The sequence below is a fragment of the Abramis brama genome (genome assembly GCF_963993115.1).
Source record: "Abramis brama genome assembly, chromosome: 4".
Lineage (NCBI taxonomy): Eukaryota > Metazoa > Chordata > Actinopteri > Cypriniformes > Leuciscidae > Abramis > Abramis brama.
In genome coordinates this window covers 14,881,247-14,903,938 of record NC_139966.1, presented here as the reverse complement: position 1 = coordinate 14,903,938, position 22,692 = coordinate 14,881,247, and the positions used below count along the sequence as shown (strand labels likewise).

Below are 22,692 nucleotides of genomic sequence, written 5' to 3'. Positions count from 1 at the left end.
GTCTCCTCAGGTGTGAACCACTAAATATGTATGATCGTTGACGCCCACTCCGCATATTGCCTTTCCAAACAGAAAGTGCTTTGCAAAATTCAAATCAATGTATTGTGTTATGTGAATGATAAGGCAGGGTGATTTTCACATCATTTTGAAGAAAAAACACTAGGTGATGACATCCATTAGACAAAAGTCTTATTGGCACATATTTAGAATGTGTTTTGTGGCCTTATTTCAGAAGCTTTAGTTTTTAGTTTTTTCAATAACCACGCATAAACATTATTCTCTCAAAAACGCAGACATGTACATTCTTGTTGCTCACATATTCTGGTAGCCCTGTTTGTGCTAAATAGTGTGTAATTTTTTTTTGCCATTAATATGTTTATAAGCAACTGAAAAAAGCACAAATGTCAGGGCATGTCAGAATATCTCAAGGACCCCAAAAACACCTTAGACCCCAGAGGGTTAAAGCTAGCGAAGTTAGATCAATGTGACAGACAAAATTAGATAATATCAGATATCTGGTTGAGTACGATATATTTAAACAGCATTCAGACAGTGAGGGTTAAAACAGACATTAAATATGTAAATGTATTGTAGTAGACCCATAAACAAAATGATAAGCCTGTAAATGAGTATTATGAGACTCCTTTAAGTTCATACCTGTTTCTCTGTCCTCTGAGCTGCAGCTGATCCAGTGTTGTGGTTTTTATGTTCATCCATCGTACACAGCACGCATATACACTTCTGATCTGTCTGGCAGAAAACCTCGAGGAGCTTGTCGTGTTTCTGGCAGATCATCTCCTGCAGTCGTCCAGTGGCATCTGTCAGATTGTGTCTCTTTCTTTTAAAGAAACTCTCATGTTGTTCAAGGTGATTCTGACAGTAAGAGTTCAGACACACCAGACAGGACTTGACGGCTTTGAGTTTTCTTCCAGTACAGACGTCACACTGCACATCTCCAGCTCCAGCGTAACAGTCAGCAGGAAGTTTAGTCTTCAGTTTCTCCACCACTTCAGCCAGCATGGTGTTTTTAGCTAAAGCAGGTCTTGGACTGAAGATCTGTCTGCACTGAGGGCAGCTGTAGACTCTCTTCTGATCCCAACAGCCTGCAATACAGATCTTACAGTAACTGTGTCCACAGGGAATGGCCACTGGATCCTTCAGGAGATCTAGACACACTGAACACAGGAACTCATCCTGAGTAATTCTGGCTTCTGCCATTTTACTGCAAAAATACAAAGATACAAACACACAACAGTTCAACTTCACTTCAGTGTCTCTTTCCCTGAACTGAAACTGTTTCTTGTTTCCTGGTTCTGTGTTTGAGTGCCATGTGCAAAACAGGTGTGTCTGTAAAGCAGCTTCCTCATTCCTGGTCCCACACACATTGTGTTTAATCAGTCTCAGACACACACTCAAAGAATAGAAGTTACAGAGAAGCAAGACAACACCCTGAATAGTTTCATAAATACTTCACTGGTACTGCAGGACTGAAAACTGTCCAGTTTGTCATAGGGCTGGGACAATACAACTCCCAATTTGATACTATCACAATACTTGGGTGCCGATATGATATGTATTTCAATTTTTAAGAATTACGATACTACAAGTACTGCGATTTGATTTTGTAATGTATTGCGATTGTTCTATTATTATTTTTTAATTCTGGACCCTGGGGAACAGTTGAATCATACACTAATATAGACTGTACATGATGTATAAGATGAGTCATATTTACAAAAACAATTCATCTCATGGCAGCAAGTCTGTTGTCAATGGTTATTATTTTGCTAAATTATTTTAATCTTTCTTACTGTTTTTCAGTAATAATAGGAGGATGTTTACACATATAGAGCTCATAGACCACAAATGTAAAGTGAATCACTCACATTTAATGTTTGCTTTATGCAAAGAATTTTTTTTTTTTTAAATGCTGTTTCATAATTAATTGTCAGTATTATGGAATATGCAAATGTTTATATTATAAATATGCCTTTTTGTGTATGAAGCAATTATGTATTGGAGTCAACCATAATGGATATAATGGAAGTGTTTTTTGTAAAGCAAGACACCAGAAGTTGTTGTTGTAAAATCATTTATTGAGAAAATGGTTTATAAAGAAAAACATACCACACTAAATGTTGTAAGCATTTATTAAGCATATGGCAGAGTAGAAAAATGCAAGCAATACAGTCTATGTGTTGCGGACGAGATACAGAATGCGACGAAGAAAAGGTCCAGAAGAATAAGGATGAAGAGGCAATGGCTTTAATGACCAAGTCCTAGGGGGTGTCAAAAAGTTGATGGACTTTAAAAGAGCTGGAATGACATGTCCAGTCAGACGCTAATTTACCAAGGACGGCCTCTCCGGTGTTAGATGCCTTGCCATTGTGCCTCATGAAGTTAAAAGTTTGTAAATTATTTGATTTTGATTTACTTTTATTTGATAAATTAGTACCTTTTATGTAAACTAGTTAACCTGTATTTAATAAAAAAATATATATAATTGAAATTAAGAAACTCGCCTGCCATAAGTCTCTGTTTTACAAAAGATTGGGCTGAACCGACCACGGAGAAGTCTTCTGTGATCTAAATATTGTAAGTTTGGAAATTCAAATGCTTATTATTTAGGACAGATTTGACTTACTTTACCTAACCTGAGAATAATTAAAATAAGGTAAAAGGTGTTTAAAATTACGCACCATAAAACAATAGAAATGAATGGCATTCATAATTATCAGTTTAGAAGTAGATATTGGGTTTAATATTCACACAAAATATCTTTTTTTTTAGGAATCATATTGTATTTTTCTTAATTCGATGCATGACATGCAGTAATGAATGTCCAGCGTGGATCTTCTCAGCGCTAGTATTTTTTCTGATCATGTGATCTCAACATGTTTGTCCACAAGAAGTTAACTTGAGTCAGATTCATAGTGGAATTTCTACCATAATGACACTCGTAGGCAAGGCAAGGCAAGGCAAGGCAAGGCAAGTTTATTTATATAGCACATTTCATACACAGTGGCAATTCAAAGTGCTTTACATAGAAGAAATTAAAATAATAAAAAGAAAGAAGAATAATTAAAATAATAAAAAGAAATAAGAATAATTAAAACAGTTAAAAAAAATAAGATACAGTGCAGTACAAACATTCGGACGAACAGTGGCACAGTGCTCATTCATTAAATGCATAGTTAAACAGAAGTGTTTTGAGTCTGGATTTGAATGTGACTACTGTAGGAGCACGTCTGATCTCCTCTGGAAGCTGGTTCCAGCTGCGGCTGTCATAATAGCTAAAAGCGGACTCGCCATGCTTAGAGTGAACCCTTGGTAATTCTAGCTGATATGATCCTAATGATCTGAGTGATCTGTTGGGTTTATATTCTGTGAGCATGTCTGCAATGTATTGAGGTCCTAGGCCATTAAATGATTTATATACCAGTAATAATACTTTAAAATCAATCCTAAATCTAACTGGGAGCCAGTGTAAAGACCTGAGGACTGGTGTGATATGTTCATATTTTCTGGTTCTGCTCAGAATCCTGGCAGCAGCGTTCTGTATGAGCTGCAACTGTCTTATGGTCTTTTTGGGAAGGCCAGTGAGGAGTCCATTACAATAATCCACCCTGCTGGTGATGAAAGCATGAACAAGTTTCTCTAAGTCTTGTCTGGAAACAAAGCATCTAATTCTTGCAATATTTTTCAGATGGTAGTATGCTGATTTAGTTATTGCTTTGACATGACTACTGAAACTAAGGTCTGACTCTAGTGTCACACCAAGATTCCTGACTTGATGTTTAGTTGTTTGACCCCTAGAGTGAAGGTATGCGTTCACCTTGAGAACTTCATCTTTGTTTCCAAATGCAATGACTTCAGTTTTGTCTTTGTTTAACTGAAGAAAGTTTTGACACATCCAACTGTTGACTTCATCAATGCATTGGCACAGGGAGTCAATGGGACTGTAATCGTTAGGCGATAGGGCTAAGTAGATCTGTGTGTCGTCTGCATAGCTGTGGTAAGCAATTTGGTTCTTTCTCATTATTTGGCTCATTGGGAGCATATACAGGTTGAACAGGAGTGGCGCAAGAATTGAGCCTTGAGGGACTCCGCATGTCATAGATGTCCACTCAGACTTATGATCTCCTATACTCACATAATAACCTCTCCCATCTAAGTATGACCTGAACCATTTTAGAACTGTCCCAGAAAGCCCCACCCAGTTTTCCAGCCTGTCAAGAAGTATGTTATGATCGACAGTGTCAAATGCAGCACTGAGGTCGAGTAGTACCAGCACTGATAATTTGCCTGAATCAGTATTTAAGCGAATATCGTTTATTATCTTTATGAGCGCTGTCTCTGTGCTGTGGTGTGGTCGGAAACCAGATTGAAAATTGTCAAAGTATCCATTCGAGCATAAGAATTTGTTCAGCTGATTGAAAACAACTTTTTCAATGATCTTGCCTATGAAAGGAAGATTTGAGATCGGCCTATAGTTGCTTAATATGGTCTTATCCAGATTGTTCTTTTTCAGGTGGGGCTTGACAACTGCAGTTTTCAGGGAGTTTGGAAAACTCCCAGAGAGAAGTGAGGCATTTACCACTTCTAGAAGATCTGCTTCTAAACTGTTTAACACACTTTTGAAAAATGATGTGGGAAGTGTGTCAAGAGCGCATGTTGATGTTTTAAGGTGCAGTACGGTTTCTTCCAAAATTTTGCCATCAATTTCTTTGAAGTCAGACATAGTAACTACTTTCTCAGGTGGTTTGATCTGTCTAACCCCAGGGCAACTCAAGGATGTGCTGATCACCTTTCTGATATTACTGATTTTCTCAGAGAAGAAAGAAGCAAACTCACTGCACTTGTTGTCTGAGAGCATTTCACTGGGAATCTGGCTTGGGGGGTTTGTCAGTCTCTCTACAGTAGCAAAAAGAGTGCGTGTGTTGTTTAAATTACTGTTTATAATATTTGAGAAGAAAGTCTGTCTAGCTTTGCCTAGTTCCATATTAAAAGCATGGATGCTGTCTTTGTAGATGTTATAATGGACTACAAGTTTTGTCTTCCGCCACATGCGCTCTGCTTTTCTGCATTGTCTTTTCATATTTTGCACTGCTGTTGAGTTTCTCCAAGGTGCTTTTTGTCTGCCACTCTTCTTCCTGACTTTCACAGGAGCAATATCATCAATTACAGTTTTAACTTTTGAGTTAAAGGAATCAAGGAGAAAATCAACAGAGTCTGCAGATATGCTTGGTGTTAAGGATATAGCCTTCATAAATAGTACACTAGTGTTCTCATTTAAGCATCTCTTCTTGACAGACACAGATCTAGCTTCAGTGGCAGGAGAGATCAATATATCAAAGAAAATACAGAAATGATCAGACAGTGCTACATCCTTAATAACAATCGATGAAATGTTTAGACCCTTACTGATGAGTAAATCTAGAGTGTGTCCACGATTGTGTGTGGGTCCATGTACATGCTGAGTCAGATCAAAAGTTTTTAAAACAGTATTGATTTCTTTTGCCATATTGGTTTCTGCATTATCTATGTGGATGTTTAAATCTCCAGCAATGGCAAAACAGTCAAACTCTGAGATAATTGTTGATAACAGTTCTGTAAAGTCCTCAGCAAAGGCTGGAGAGTATTTTGGAGGCCTGTAAATAATGATAAGTAAAATGCGTGGAGCACCTTTTAACACAATACCCAGATATTCAAAAGACAAGTAATTCCCAAGTGATATTTGCTTACATTGATAGATATCTTTAAAAAGAGCAGCTAGACCCCCACCGCTCTTAACAGCTCTGCAGACACTCATAAAAGTAAAGTTAGGAGGGGCTGCTTCATTGAGGATTGTTGCACTGCAGCTGTCTTGTAGCCAGGTTTCATTCAGAAGCATAAAATCCAGATTGTTTGTGGTTATTAAGTCGTTGACTAGAAGTGATTTATTTTTAAGTGAGCGAATGTTTAGAAGTGCTAACTTAACAGACTTACTTTTCCCCACAGCAATATTAGTTTGACGTGTAAGAGGCACCAGATTAGTTAGGTTTGCTGTACGGCTATTGAAGGCCTTAGACTTTCTATCTTGTAATAGAACAGCAATAGAGAAAGATACAGGCACACTGGGTTCCCGTTTGTTCTGTAAACATTTGAGAAAGTTACTGTTATCAAAACGGGGACCCGACACATATCACTGAGAGCTGGTATCAGTTGTTTTTGGTTCACCTCGAGCTGATGGAGGAGGGTGTGGGCCCTGGCGTTGTGGCAGAGGCCGAAGAGCTCTCACAGGAGGAGGGGGAGGGCGAGCTGGGCCCGCAGGCTTGGGTGGTAATGGAGCCTGTCTTTTTTTGGTTGGTATCTGGGGGCTTGCAGCAAAAGAGTGGGAAAGTCTGGTTCCAGCATGCACTAGTTCTTCCATTTTCTGTGAGAAGCACAGTAGTGGCGATGCTGATGCTGGGGAGAGGGAGAAAGTATCTGGTGAAAGGGCCTGTTGGTCTGGTGTCTTCAGAGGCTGTGATATGCTGTCCTGGCTTCCCTGGCTGTTTTCCAGGAAGTCGTCCTTGGGTGATGAATCTTCAAGCAGTTCTGATATGTCTGTCTGTGGTGAGCTCTGTTGGCAGAGCTCAGCTGAGATTGTGTCCGTGAGCAGAGGTTGTTGTGGCGGAGTGGTGTTATCATGTCCATTTTGCTGCTGAAGTGAAGTCCCTTCGTCGTTCATACTGTGTCCAGGTGTGTGTGTGCCGTTCAGATTGAGTGGATTGGCACACACTGCAGAAGGATGATTGAGGGAGAAGTAGATATTGTCCTTTAACACTCTTGAACCAAGTTTGTTTGGGTGATGGCCATCCCGATGAAAAAGTTGTCTCTGACTCCAGAAAAGATTGAAATTGTCAATGAAGTTTACTCCTTTTATATTGCAGGTTTTTTGCAGCCATGTATTAAGTCCAAGCAACCGTGAAAACCTGTTTGTTCCTCTTGCTGGGAGAGGTCCACTGATTAATGTTTGAACTTTCAGTCTTTTAAGTGTTTCAAAAAGTTCATTGAAATCCTTCTTAAGGAGTTCTGACTGCTCTTTATGAATATCATTCTTCCCCACATGAATGATGAGTCGATTTGCAGTCTTATGTTTCATCAGAATGTTCTGAAGTTCCCTGTTTATATCAGAAGTTGTTGCTTGTGGAAGGCAGCATGTAGTTGTATCCCTGCTGCTAATGTTTCTGATTATGGAGTCCCCCACTATCAGAGTCCTGGGCTCGGCTGCGCTCTGAGCTGAGTGCCGCTGTCTGCTCGACCTTGAGCGCCAGTTAGCATCAGTGTTAGCTACTGGCCCATTCAGTCTGTGTTCGATCACATTCATCACATTTGGGGATTCCTCATTTACATTCATTAGCACTTCAAATCTGTTCTCAAGATGTATAGGCGGTGGTAGGAGACCAGTGTTTGCAATCCTTGTCAGAGCTGTATCTGGGGTAGAGGATGCTACTGCGGCAATATGTGATGCTCGTGACAATCTGATGTCTCGAGTGCCTTTGGGTCTCGCTCCCTGTTTGTGCCATTGATTAGTAAGTCGATCGGCTTGTTTCTCTACCTGTCGAGGAGCACTAGTTTCATGGGACTCACCGGTATGCTGAGGGTGTCCATGACGAAGCTCTGTTGTGTGCTCCGTCTGGTTTGGTGGTCCCGTAAGTAACTTTGTTTCAAGAACTGCAATCCTTTGTAAAAGTCTGTGGCAGTTGGTGCAGCAAGTAGATTCCAGAAGAGGCATTTTCTCTCCTATCCTTGAGGCAGTTGTGTTTTCCTTTCCCGGAATGTAAGCTGGTCGGGTAAAAGAATTCTCAGTTTTTGTAGTAATCCAGACTTTGTCGTCTAAGGACTGTGCTGATTTGCTGAAGTTAAAATTAGGTGATAAAAGGAAATAAAATAAAGGAAATAAAAAAAAATAGGAGATAAAATGTAAAAGCGATAGAGCAAAGTGCGGAGCAGTAAGCAAGAGCGTCCGAACAGTAGCTGAGCAGGAAGTGAAGTCATTCGTATGACATTCCTTTTAAAAATATCATTCATTTCTGTAGAGCTGGACATTTTATTAAAGATCAAATGACTGAGTTCAGCTTTGAGAATAAAACCAACCTGTTTGTTCCTCAGTATCTTATAACATATTTTACCTGTCGTGTGTGTGGACTTTTAAGTTTCTGTCTCCGCCTCCATTTCCATGTCAGTTTGTGGTTTTCTTGTCGAATAGTTCTGTGATTGTTCCCAGGGGCCTGTTTCAGAAAGGAGGTTCAACCAACTCTAGGTTAGAACTTGAACTCTGAGTTGACTTACCCTGAGATGGGAAACTCTGAGTTTTCGGTTACAGAACAGCTGAAATTAGTTAGTTCAATCAACTCTGAGTTGACCTACTCTGAGGGTGCTTCTCATTTCTTATTTGTGCATCCTCGTTTCCTTTCCTCGCTTCCTTTCCTCGCGTCTCAGCTCCGCCCCCTGTAGGATGCGAGGGAAGGCTGCAAGGAAAAGACGCGAGGACGGAGGAATCGAATGTAACTTTTTTTTATACATTGGAATACTTGATCACTCGAGCGTCACTTCATCGCGTCATCAGCAGCGCTCAAAGGATCTGCCCTTATGTTGTTGAAGTTTGTTTATTTAAGAAATTCATAATAAATAATAATAAAGCAAGATACCCTGTTGAAATATGTGAGATGTGTGGTTTATATAAACTGCAAAGGTAAAGTATAAATTAAAATGATTGTGACCGATGTGAAGGGGGAGGAGAATTTAGACGTGCGTCACGTTTAAGTCGATAAAAATCTTCCGCATAGGATCCACCTGTGTATCCTCACTCATGACTCCTCAGGAAGCCTCCTAACTCCTCGATCCTCGACGTGCAATTAGAGAATTGAGATGTCCTTCAAGATGGCTGAGCTCGATTGGTTTCCAGGTCATAGGATGGAGGACGGAGGAGAGAGGAGACGAGGATGGATATTGAGAAGCACCCTGAGTTAAAGGAACACTCCACCGTTTTTTGAAATAGGGCTTATTCACTTTCTTTCCTACATTTAGATAGGTGGGCAAATGCATTTTTGTCTCAGTGCATGCATTGTTTTAGTTTGACAGGGTCGGTGCTAGCTTAGCTTAGCATAATGAATGGAATCCTTTGTTGCCAGCTAGCATGTCCTGAGTAAAAGTGATATAAAAAAAACAAAAAAAAACCACCTAATTACTTCTTGTGGCCTGCGTATTCACAACAAGTACAAATAGCGACGCAGATTAACACTAGGTGATTTCCTAGGCAGATATTGACTTGGGACTATATTAGGGGGAAGCACAGGCGAAGCACTGCTACTTGGGCGCAGAGATATCACGCCTAAGTAGCAGTGCTTCGCCTGTGCTTGCCCCTAATATAGTCCTTAATATATAAGTCAATATCTGCCTAGGAAATCGCCTAGTGTTAATCTGCATCGCTATTTGTACTTGTTGTGAATACGCAGGCCACAAGAAGTAATTAGGTGGGTTTTTTTATTTTTTATATCACTTTTACTCAGGACATGCTAGCTGGCAACAAAGGATTCCATTCATTATGCTAAGCTAAGCTAGCACCGACCCTGTCAAACTAAAACAATGCATGCACTGAGACAAAAATGCATTTGCCCACCTATCTAAATGTAGGAAAGAAGGTGAATAAGCCCTATTTCAAAAAATGGTGGAGTGTTCCTTTAAGCGCATGCACCACAACTATAAAAAGCCATTATCAATGGCAGTACGATCAAAGGATCTGGGTTTATATATTTCTCATTTATTAATAAACTGACATTTATCAATTTTACAAAAAAAAATTATTTAATGATACATTTTCAATTGAAAGGTAATTCACACACACACACACACACACACACTAGAGCTTACAGTAGATTGGGCCCAAAAAATCAACCCGAGCCCGGCCCCGACACATTAACTGTAATTATGAGCCTGAGCCCGATTTAAACCTAAAAGATTTAAAGATTTAAAACCTAAAACCTATTTTTTAATACATGGGCCGTTCTAACTGTGTCATGAAGGTAAGAGGATCAGACAGCAAATGCGGAGAAAAAATCACTTTAATTGAAGCAGAGCTTGCCAGAGAGTTCAGTAAACAGAAAAGGTACTCAAAAGCGAAACTTAGAACTACTAGCTGTAGTAACAGTCCAAATTAGGTCTCGGCTTGTCGATAACAAAAACAGCAGTCAGCCCGGGTGAAATGAGATGCTCAGAAGAAAGCTCCGTATGACAGGGAAATGGAGCAGGCTGGCGTTTCCCGAGGGAGAGTAGAGGCAAGCAGCGATTTTCCGGCTCAGTAGAGTTTTCTTAAAGAAAATCAGCTCCCGACACGACAGAACTATGACATGACATGACAGAGACACAGGGATTAATTGGAGTTCAGCACACATGAGAAAATGCAATACTCAGGCAAAGACAGGTAGAGAAAGGGGAAAAGAAGTAGGAACGCTAATCAGAGGAAAAGAGGATTCAGGTGAAGAGGGGAGTGAGCGATGGCTAATAGTAAAGGAGAGACAGCTGAAAGGGAATAATGATTAAATGAGGAGGTGTGTGCGTAAATGAGGAAATAGCGATAATGTGTGTGTGTGTGTGTGTGTGTGTGTGAGAGAAAGAAACAGGATGGAAAGAAACAGGAAAGAAACACGCCCCGTGGCGCTCCCGATGAGGAGGGTTGACGGGACCGAAAGAAATCATCAATGAGTGACTGATCTAGGATGTCTCGAGAGGGTACCCAACTCCTCTCCTCAGGACCATAACCCTCCCAGTCTACAAGGAACTGTTGACCTCGACCCCGGCGGCGGACATCTAATAATCTTGGACAGTGTAGACAGGAGAACCCTCGACATGAATAGGAGGAGAGAAAGAGCGCGGAGGGGAACGAATGACCGGGATGAATACGGCGGAGATGATTCGGAAGCTTAAGCTGGACTGCGACAGGACTGATGATCTTAGACACACGAAAAGGTCCAATAAAACGAGGAGCAAGCTTGCGTGAAATTGACTGAAGAGGAAGATTAAAGGTCGATAACCATACCCTTTGCCCACAGATGTACCTGGGGCTTTTGACACAACGACGATTAGCGGCTCTACGAGTCTGTCTTCGGGAGCGGCAAAGGGAGGCTTTTACTCTCATCCAGGTGCGCTTTTACTCTCATCCAGGTGCGCTGAATAAACTTCTGAACAGACGGCATGTTAGAATCAGAACTCTGAGATGCAAAAAGGGGAGGTTGATATCCGAGACTGGCTTGAAACGGCGATAGGCCAGTAGCGGAGGACGGAAGCGAGTTATGAGCATACTCCGCCCAGGGAAGCTGCTCAGCCCATGAGGTGGGGTTACGAAACGCGAGCGAATGTAAAATTCGGCCGACAGTCTGATTGGCTCGTTCGGCTTGACCGTTAGTCTGGGGGTGGAAGCCGGACGAGAGACTGACGGAGGCCCCGATAGATCGACAAAACTTCCAAAATTGTGACGCGAACTGTGGACCCCTGTCAGACACGACGTCGGAGGGGAGTCCGTGGAGCTTGAAAACATGCTCTATAACGATCTGGGCGGTCTCCTTGGCAGAGGGGAGCTTAGGAAGAGGAACAAAATGAGCAGCTTTAGAAAAACGGTCTATTATAGTTAAAATAACGGTGTTGCCAGATGACGCTGGAAGACCAGTAATAAAATCAAGCGCGATATGAGACCAAGGTCGTGAAGGGATAGGTAATGGTCTTAAGTTTTTAAAAGGTTTTGCTAGTCTTTGTCTGGGCGCACTCAGAACAAGAGGCAACAAACCGACGTGTATCCCGTTCGCAAGTGGGCCACCAAAAATGTGAACGGAAGCTAAAGTGCCCCTAACGCCGGGATGGGCAGCAAGTTTAGAAGAGTGAGCCCACTGTAACACAGCTCAAAGTGCGGAAACAGGTACAAAAAGTAGGTTACTATGAAACTCCGCGGGAGAACAGCTCGAGAAAGAGCGCGTTTAACAAGTCTCTCAATACCCCAGATGGCTGCGCCAATAACGCGTTTCTCTGGGATAATGGGAGAGTCTGAATCGACAACCTCCGAGGGATCAAAGAGGCGAGATAGCGCATCAGGTTTTATATTCTTGGTGCCCGAATGATAAGAAATCGTAAAGTCAAAACGAGTAAAAAATAATGCCCAACGCGCCTGACAAGCATTTAATGTTTTAGCCGACCGGCTATATTCGAGATTCCTGTGGTCAGTCCACACAACGAACGGAACGGAAGCACCCTCTAACCACTGACACCATTCCTCAAGGGCGAGACGAATAGTGAGAAGTTCACAGTTTCCCACATCATAATTGCGCTCCGAGGGAGACAACTTGTGTGAGAAAAACGAGCAGGGATAGACCTTATCATCAATGGGTGAGCGTTGGGAAAGGATAGCTCCAACGCCCACCTCCGACGCGTCAACCTCAACGATAAATTGCCTGGAGACGTCGGGAAATAACAGAATGGGGGCTGAAGTGAACTAGGTCTTAAGACGATCAAAAGCGTTCTGGGCGGGCTCTGACCATCGAAACCGGGTCTTGGAAGACGTTAACGCAGTTAAGGGAGCGATGATCTGGTTGAAGTTACAAATAAAACGACGGTAAAAATTAGCAAAACCCAGAAAACGCTGAAGAGCGGTACGAGAATCTGGGACTGGCCAATCGGTGACTGCTCTCACCTTGTCAGGATCCATACTAACCCCATCTGCCGAAATAATCGAGTCCAAAAAGGAAACCGATTGTGCGTAGAATTTGCATTTCTCGGCTTTAACGAACAGCTTATTCTTGCTGAAATGAGAATATCGTCGAGGTAAACGAATACGAAAACATTGAGCATGTCCCGAAGGACATCATTGACCAGTGCTTGAAAGACAGCTGGGGCGTTGACCAATCCGAACGGAAGAACGCGATATTCGAAGTGCCCAAGAGGAGTATTAAACGCAGTTTTCCATTCATCCCCCTGTTTTATGTAGATTAAGTGATAAGCGTTACGGAGGTCGAGTTTTGTAAAGATCTTTGCTCCCTGCAGGACTTCAAAGGCCGATGACATAAGCGGCAGAGGATAACGATTCTTGATGGTTATGTCATTCAGACCTCGATAATCAATGCAAGGGCGCAAAGATCCATCCTTCTTCTTAACGAAGAAAAAACCCGCACAGGCAGGAGACGTAGAAGACACGATAGTGCCAGCGTCTAAACACTCAGATAAATACTTCTCGAGTGCTTCGCGTTCAGGCGCCGACAGGGAATATAACCGTCCGCGAGGAGGCGTGGTACCGGGGAGAAGGTCAATGCTACAATCATATGGACGGTGAGGAGGGAGTGAGGCCGCCCGTGACCGACTAAAGACCATCTGGAGATCAAGATATTCTTTAGGGACCCCAGACAAACCACCTGGTTCTTCCTGAAAAACAGAGACAGAGGAAACAGGAGGAAGAGCAGAGGTTAAACATTCAACATGACACAACACATTCCAAGACAAAACTGAACCTTTAACCCAATTTATCTGAGGGTTGTACTTAACGAGCCAGGGGTGACCTAAGACTAAAGGAAAATAAGGTGAACGAAAAATTAAAAAGGAGATGGTCTCACGGTGGTTACCGGAGACCGAGAACGTCAAAGGAGAAGTCTCATGTCTAACCCTAGGAAGGAAACTTCCATCTAGAGCAAAAAGGGGTCATCTAGCTCCTTCAGGGGAATACCTTGTTTTTGGGCCCACCTTTCATCAATGAAGTTTCCCCCCCGCGCCTGAGTCAATGTGAGCTCTGCAGGAAACTGAAGATCCAGGCCAGCAAAGCTGAACCTCAAAGGCAGTACAGGAGTTAGGTGGAGAGTCCGGGGAAGTCGCGCTCGCCAGTAGCTCTCCTCTCACTGGCAAGCCCCGGCTTTTAACGGGCACGATGACACAAAGTGGGCGGCAGAAGCGCAGTAGAGACAGAGGCGATTTACAACTCTTGGTTCTCGTTCCTTAGCAGAAATACGAACGCTGCCGAGCTGCATGGGCTCAGAGTCTAGTGCGGCGGAAGAAGATGGTGAGACGGCTGGTGCAGAAGTCAGAAGGGCCGATTCCATTACGCGAGCTCTGCGGCGAAGGTCGAAAAGTTTCTCAATTCGTATGGCGAGCTCTATCAGTGGATCCAGGCGAGTGGGGACCTCTCGTGCCAGTATCTCGTCCTTGACTTGAATGTTGAGCCCCTCAAGAAAACGTGCTAGTAGCGCGGGAAAAGTCCGCTACCGAGCGTTTACCCTGGCGCAATGAGGACAGGAGGCGAGAGGCTTCTTCACCAAAGACCGAGCGATCAAACACGCGGATCATTTCTTCTTTGAAGAGAGAAAAATGATCAATGCACTCTGCCTCCGACTCCCAAACCGCCGTTCCCCATTCACGAGCCCTTCCGGAAAGGAGAGAAATGACGAAGGCTATGCGGACTCGATCCCTGGAATATGTTGAAGGCTGGAGAGAGAACACAACCTTGCATTGTGTTAAAAAGGAACGACATTGGGTAGGCTCACCAGAATAGCACGGTGGATTATTGATGCGAGGTTCAGAGGAAGCCTGGGCGCCAGGTGAAACAGGAGGATCTTGCCGGAGCCGGTGAAGCTGTAGCATGAGATCATTGACCTGAGCGGCAAGGGAATCGACGGCGTGGCGCGCAGCAGCGAGTTCCTCCTCGTGCCTTCCAGGCATGACTCCTTGGATCTTGACCACAGACCGGACAGGATTCTCCGTAGCTGGATCCGGTTGGCCTGAGTATTCTGTCATGAAGGTGAGAGGATCAGACAGCAAATGCGGAGAAAAAATCACTTTAATTGAAGCAGAGCTTGCCAGAGAGTTCAGTAAACAGAAAAGGTACTTAAAAGGGAAACTTAGAACTACTAGCTGTAGTAAAAGTCCAAATTAGGTCTCGGCTTGTCGATAACAAAAACAGCAGTCAGCCCGGGTGAAATGAGATGCTCAGAAGAAAGCTCCGTATGACAGGGAAATGGAGCAGGCTGGCGTTTCCCGAGGGAGAGTAGAGGCAAGCGGCGATTCTCCGGCTCAGTAGAGTTTTCTTAAAGAAAATCAGCTCCCGACACGACAGGACTATGACATGACATGACATAGACACAGGGATTAATTGACGTGTTCAGCACACATGAGAAAATGCAATACTCAGGCAAAGACAGGTAGAGAAAGGGGAAAAGAAGTAGGAACGCTAATCAGAGGAAAAGAGGATTCAGGTGAAGAGGGGAGTGAGCGATGGCTAATAGTAAAGGAGAGACAGCTGAAAGGGAATAATGATTAAATGAGGAGGTGTGTGCGTAAATGAGGAAATAGCGATAATGTGTGTGTGTGTGTGTGTGTGTGTGTGTGTGTGTGTGTGTGTGTGTGTGTGTGTGTGTGTGTGTGTGTGTGTGTGTGTGTGTGAGAGAAAGAAACAGGATCATGACAAACTGACGTTCTCAACTACAATTCCGAGTTCTTTGAACTACAGAAATCTGTTTAGAATTATCTTAATGAATAATGCAACAAGGACGAAGCATGTAAACTGCGTTGTTTGTTTATTCAGAATGGAATGGATCGCAAATGGATCCGAATGAAGAAATGTAAAAAAAAAAAAATGTGAACAATGATGAACACAGAAATGAACAAGAATGAACTTTGGATGGCCTAGGACTGGAGAAGTAACAAAAGAGGACATTGAAGGCTGACTATCATCCTTTCTGTCATGGCATGCTTCATGTGTCTGTTCATCGTCGAAGTCCCGTTTTGTTGCTGTCGTAGGCGAGCACTTAATGTACTCGACAAAGCCAACACATATGTTGTCACTGTTTAAAATGGTTCCATACCGTCGACTTTACTCCAAACTTGCTCAAAGTTAATTCTCCTGTTTTTATTTTTTTTATTTACATCTCCATGTTGCACTTAAGCTACACAGTACAGCACAGCAGGCCCAGTGTGATGCGTGCGAGTGGAGGAGACGCTGCGCATGACACGTGACGTGTTGCATTTTGTAACTTTGTAGCCTAACTTGTGCAACTTTGTACACATTTGTACACAGTTTCTTAGGCCTACTTTGCTAAAAATATATATAATATTCCTGATAATGGCATAGCTTACTCCCCACCCAATTAGGCTAATAAAGTAATGATTAAAAAACACAAATGCTTGATCAAGGGCCCGGCCTGAGGATAGTGGCGGGAAATATCGGCCCGCGGGTCGGGTTGGATCAAGTTCGGTCTCGGGCAGAGAATCTAAGCTCTACCACACACACACACTGAACTTACGGTCTATATGAGGATTCATTACACACATTTATTCTGACATGTTATTTCACTGACAGAAGGTCAGCTGTGTTATTAATGTAATGAAGAGAAAATAAGAGACTCTAGAACATCTCACTGTTACTGATTTATCATGCAGCTCAAAGCATTATGGGTAGAATCTCTCTACAGTCTATTCTCATTCATCAACACAGTTTCACTGATGATCCAGTAAGGACCCTAAACCCAAGATAGAGTGGTTGAGTGAATGTGGTCTGGACTGTGTGGATGAGGATCACTGTGTCAGAGACGTTGTAGAAGGACAGAGTTCCTGCACTGTGATCCACACACACTCTTATTCTCCTGCTGATGGACTTGACAGGGAGTTCAGTCTTTATGTTATTGTGTGTGAATGAGTAACCGGAGTAAGCGCAGATCAAACTCCAGGACTGATTATTAAGTCCAAACCGACACTCATTACTCCGTCCCTTCCTGCTGATGCTCTTGTATGACACTGATATACACACATATCTCCCACTCCACTCAATCTCCCAGCAACAGGGTTCACACACACTCTCTCTACACAACACCTGAGGAAACACATCAAATCTGTCTGGATGATCAGGATACGGCTGGTCTGTGTCAGTGTTAGTAATCACTCTGTTCCCCTCAGACAGACTGAGGGCTTTATTCACTGTGTTCAGATCCAGAGTGAGCTGATGGGAATCTGATGGAGAGAAAACACATCAGAATCAGGAATTATGAATCTGTCAGATCTGTCTGATATCCAGTGCAAATCATCATCATTATCCATCTGCTTTTCGCATTAAGTGATCATATGATAGCAAGACACATCGTCTTGTGTCCTACTGGTTAATAATTGCCCCACGAGGACCAATTTGCCAGCGCCAGTTTGGCTGGCCTCGTGACATTCCACACACGCACACAAAAGCCCTTTGAGTGCAACTTCATATAGAAAGATGGCTCTTGAATGTATACCTTCCGATATGTATGTGTGATTTAACTTTACCTTATAATAGAAGTGTGGTTTGCTAGAGTATAGGTTTGAATCCTAAATGTTCATTGAAAGGAATTCCTCAGTCGTGTCTTGTTGTAACCCTACCTCAGACCATAAAACTTTACAACCCAGGAAAACAGACATTCCAGCGAGTCACGTCCCAAACGCACCACACTCACACACAGATTTCCCATTGATTTACCCACATAGGACATTACCAAAATGTTGATATATTTCTGAGGTGCCTTTTGTTATGACCATGTCATATTGGGGTGTCTACGATTTTGTCATGTGGTAATCAAAACTTTAAATGTGTGTAATTCTGCATATCTCCTGTAACTTCGCATTTCTACAACCTTCATGTGATGTGTTTGATGTCTATGGAATTCTCTCAATATAACAGAGCCAAATTCCAATAGCAGAATGCAGTAATATACATTGTTCACACATTTCATATTTCTAGAACTGAAAGACTTAAGTCAATCATCACTGTAACTCGAGCCAGGAGACCGTTCCAGACGAACAAAGGGATCTTCCCGCTAGAAAAATCTCGACCGCTGATTCGTCTTACACGAAGAAGGGGGCGGTACATGGGACACTGATAAAAGTCCAAACCTTCAGTTTCCTCTCTCTCTTCTCTCATCGATATATCCTTTTAACTGTCTCTGTATTTGAAAGCCCACTTTTATAAAGTCAATGAGACAAAAGATCTTGCTACAAGCTCGATATATATAGACTACATTGAGTAGTTTTAATTAATAAACTCAGAAAGTTTGATGTTCGTGGCCAGAAGATAAAACTTTCTTGGAGTTTATAAAGGGATACCCCTTCTTAACTGTGATAATCTCACATTTATTCGCTGGACGAATAACGATCAGACCAGTTACAGAACAAGGTAATCTCTATAATTGATAAAATAAATGTACATGCGACTTATGAATTATGACCATGAGTCATAATTATTAATATTTCCAAAATTCCCTATATTCTTGAGCTAATTCAAATTAACCCAGAGTCGTATTTCGTTATAAGTCAATTATTCCGCTTATACTACAGTTACCACACCTCGAAACATTGTTCAGATTTTGTATTTCAAGACGTTTGTAAAGTTGTTGTCATTAAAACGCTCTTGTATGTAGGACTAATTTCTTACGCATGTAATCCCATGCCTCCATTGCTAATTCCAAAACGTCATTTTAGAGTTAGTAACGGAGGTTTGAGCCATTGATAGCAGACTAATGCTGGGACACAAGACTAGCTGACACATTCTCTGACTGTTTTCATCGACTGCAGCAGATTTTAAACACCGACTCTGAAAACAGACTGAACGCGCGTTTGGGCATGATCAGTCATAAGTATCAAATTACATTCATAACCGGCCTTAAAGTGTGTCCCCGGCTTTATGCAGTTATTAATGCAGTTATTAGAGAGAGATGATGCAATAATGAGACAGAAAAGCATGTGCGTCATTATTATTTTTTATTTATTAATTCAATTCGTTTTAATTAATTCGTTCATTTTTTTATATTATTGACAGATGACAGTAGACTAGCCAAATAAATGAAACACAAAGCCCTTTTAACAAGTAGGCCTATCAATAATTATTTATTTGTTAAATTATCTGCAATAAAAATCCGTGCTGCAGGACTATCCATTTATTTATCCAATATTCAGTTTCATTCAGCCATCCCTACACCAGACTGCTTGGACTTTGCACTACACTTCATTTATCAATAAACTGTTGTTACTTGCATCTTGTATCCTCCATTTATTATTGTGACAGAACGATCTGACCACAGTATGGATGCAGCAAGTTCAACAGGTCTGAGTGAATTCATTTTGCGCAGTATTACACGCATGGAGCAAAAGGAAGAATATGGATCCTGACAAGGTTAAGGCTGTGGTAGAGTGGCCAAGTCCAGATTCCCGTAAAGCCCTACAGAGATTTCTGGGGTTCGCCAATTTCTATCGGCATTTCATTAGCAACTTCAGCCAACTAGCCGCACCTCTGACTGCCTTGACCTCCGCCAGAACGATGTTCAGGTGGTCCGATACAGCCGAAGCTGTATTCGCCAATCTGAAAAGTCGCTTTGTTTCGGCTCCCATCCTGATTGCCCCTGATCCTTCATGTCAGTTCGTGATGGAGGTCGATGCGTCAGAGGTGGGGGTAGGTGCGGTTCTTTCCCAACGCTCTCCCACAGATGACAAGATGCATCCTTGCGTGTTTTTGTCTCACCGGTTATCACCTGCCGAACGTAACTATGACATTGGTAATAGAGAGTTGTTAGCAGTCAAGAAGAAGTTGGAAGAATGGTGTCACTGGTTAGAAGGGTCGGGGGGACCTTTTATCATTTGGACCGATCACAAAAACCTGGAATATATTAGATCTGCCAAAAGTCTCAACTCCAGGCAGGCATGGTGGGCACTTTTTTTTTGGTCGTTTTGATTTTTCTCTCTCGTACTGACTGGGTTCCAAGAACATCAAACCCGACTCTTTATCTCGTATTTTTGATCCATCCGAACGCCCGTCCACACCCGAGTGTATTTTACCTGAGACACTATTTATCTCCACACTCACATGGGAGATTGAATCGAAGGTCATGACGGCCTTAGAAGGGATAAGAGCAGCTATCCCTGCACCAGACTGCTTGGACTTTACACTACACTTCATTTATAAATAAACTGTTGTTACTTGCATCTTGTATCCTCCATTTATTATCATGAAATTATATTTCTGAGTGTTAAATAACCGCTTTAGAAATCTGGCACTGAAACCTTTAATTACGTAGATTAACTTTAAACATTAAAATATATCAGTGCCATTGTTTTGTCTCAAGATGCACACCAGTAATGTTTTTTTTTTTAAGGTACGTTTATAAAAGCTACTTAATTGAACTAAGGCTTAATCCTGGCTTAATCTAAGCTCTGTCTGTGAAACCAGGTCTACAAGTTTCATCTCGTAAATCTTTGGCATTTGTGCACCTTTAAAAAAGATATTGCTAAGTAATTGCTTATTACGAAGACATTTCTAATATGATCTTCTACATGATATGAGATGATGGAAGGTCATTTCTGAGTGCAGAATCTCCAGGACTTTACCTCTGTCAGAGATCTTCTTCAGCTCCTCTGTGCAGAAATCCTCCAGTTTGTCCCTCAGCTGACAGACAGATTCTCTCATGCCATCAAAAAAGGAGAGAGAACAGAAGGGATTGTCATTTCCGTCTGTAGATTCAGGAGGAGCTGAGAGAGACTGGAAACTCTACAGAAAACAGAAATCAAAGCTCATCACCTCCACACTTCATCAATAACCTGCACTACTGTCAGATTTGTGCAGCTCTTGTTGATCTTTAGTAACTCTCCTCAATCCAGCACTTTCACAGCATCAGCTTCATTCTTCTCACATTCATTATATCATACTAGTGCTATAAGTTCTAGCGTTTGACACTTGCACTACATGTGAACTTTCTAGGAAAACACTTGGATGATCAAACATCTGGCAATAACATTAATATAAGAGATCAAGTGCATCAATGGCGTCACATGGAAGGACTGAGTAGATTTGATTCATTCTGAATTCTTTGGAACACACCGAACATCATGAAGATCAACACTTCAGTCAACGGCTCATTCTGCTCTCATGAAATGTTTCTCTGTGAGTCTCTTGCTCAAGTCCACTATGATCCTGTTCTTCTAGATCTCTGTTACCTGCAGGAAATGGATGTGATCCTGTGTGTGTGAAAGCTGCTCCAGCTCAGCATCTCTCCTCCTCAGATCATTGATCTCCTGCTCCAGTCGCTCCAGTCGTCCTTCAGCTCGACTCACTGCAGTCTTTTCCTGATCTCTGATCCGCTGTGTCGCCTCAGAGCGGCTTCTCTCAATGGAGCGGATGAGCTCAGTGAAGATCCTCTCACTGTCCTCCACTGCTGTCTGTGCAGAGCGCTGTTAGGACACACATCACAATCACACAGTGAGCTTCAGTGAGTCCTGACTGAGACTTCTCAAACTTCTCTTCTTCTCCACACTCACCATATGAGACGCCACAGCCTCTCTCAGCTGCTGAAGATCTTTCTCTCTCTGCTGGATCCTCTGCTGGAACGACCTCTGCGTCTCCTTCAGCTGGTGCTAAAGGACAAACCAATGACAGGAGAAACATCACACAAATCATCAGGTAAACAGATATGAATCCAATATCTGTGAAGTGGTGAGAATGAGGGGTTAAAGATCTTACATGGTAAGGTTATTTTCATCAAATTATTTCATCAATTTTATAAGGATAGTTCACCCAGAAATTTAAATTCATTCATTGTTTACTCATCCTCATGTCTTTCCAAACTTGTATGATTTTCTCTTGCATAACACAAAAGAATGTATTATGAATAATGTCTCTGTTTCTAGGGATAAAACAGCATTCAGACAGTGAGGGTGAAAACAGACATTAAATATGTAAATGTATTCTAGTAGACCCATAAACAAAATGATAAGCCTGTAAATGAGTATTATGAGACTCCTTTAAGTTCATACCTGTTTCTCTGTCCTCTGAGCTGCAGCTGATCCAGTGTCGTGGTTTTTATGCTCATCAATCGTACATAGCAGACATATACACTTCTGATCAGTGCGGCAGAAAACATCGAGGAGTTTATCATGTGTTTGGCAGATCATCTCCTGCAGTCGTCCAGTGGCATCTGTCAGATTGTGTCTCTTTCTTTTAAAGAAACTCTCATGTTGTTCAAGGTGATTCAGACAGTAAGAGTTCAGACACCCCAGACAGGACTTGACAGCTTTGCGTTTTCTTCCATTACAGACGTCACACTGCACATCTCCAGCTCCAGCGTAACAGTCAGCAGAAAGTTTAGTCTTCTTCAGTTTCTCCACCACTTCACCCAGAATGGTGTTTTTAGCTAAAGAAGGTCTTGGACTGAAGATCTGTCTGCACTGAGGGCAGCTGTAGACTCTCATCTGATCCTCCTGATCCCAGCAATCTGTAATACAGCTCTTACAGAAACTGTGTCCACAGGGAATGGTCACTGGATCCTTCAGGAGATCCAGACACACTGAACACAGGAACATATCCTGAGAAATTCTGGCTTCTGCCATTTTACTGCAAAAATACAGAGATACAAACACACAACAGCTCAACTTCACTTCAGTTTCTCTTTCTCTTTCTCTGAAACAGTTTCCTGTTTCCTGCTTCTGTAGTTTGAGTGAGGTGTGCAAAACAGGCGTGTCTGTAAAGCAGCTTCCTCATTCCTGGTCCCACACACACTGTGTTTAATCAGGCACACACTCAAAGAATAGAAGTTAAAGAGAAGCAAGACAACACCCTTAATATATGGAGTTAATAGTGTGCCATAATTAAACAAACACATCCAGCATTTTGCAAACAAACTCGATCTGCTTTGCAAAGGA

The 22,692-nt window shown here is 42.2% G+C and overlaps 1 protein-coding gene across 1 annotated transcript in view; it reads right to left on the bottom strand.

Annotated features, from left to right (window-relative positions):
- The window catches only part of LOC311082071 (uncharacterized protein), a 37,692-nt gene extending 15,241 nt beyond the window's left edge, over positions 1 to 22,451 (bottom strand). The window contains exons 1-8 of the mRNA XM_084112815.1: positions 21,808 to 22,451; positions 21,313 to 21,408; positions 20,992 to 21,225; positions 20,386 to 20,545; positions 16,480 to 16,995; positions 14,538 to 14,828; positions 13,897 to 14,233; positions 658 to 1,369 (exon numbers count right to left, since the gene is read on the bottom strand). Coding sequence (XP_083968941.1) covers positions 658 to 1,369; positions 13,897 to 14,233; positions 14,538 to 14,828; positions 16,480 to 16,995; positions 20,386 to 20,545; positions 20,992 to 21,225; positions 21,313 to 21,408; positions 21,808 to 22,380 — 2,919 coding nt within the window. The 5' untranslated portion in view covers positions 22,381 to 22,451. The remainder of the gene's footprint in view (positions 1 to 657; positions 1,370 to 13,896; positions 14,234 to 14,537; positions 14,829 to 16,479; positions 16,996 to 20,385; positions 20,546 to 20,991; positions 21,226 to 21,312; positions 21,409 to 21,807) is intronic.
- Between the last annotated feature and the right edge of the window lie 241 nt (positions 22,452 to 22,692).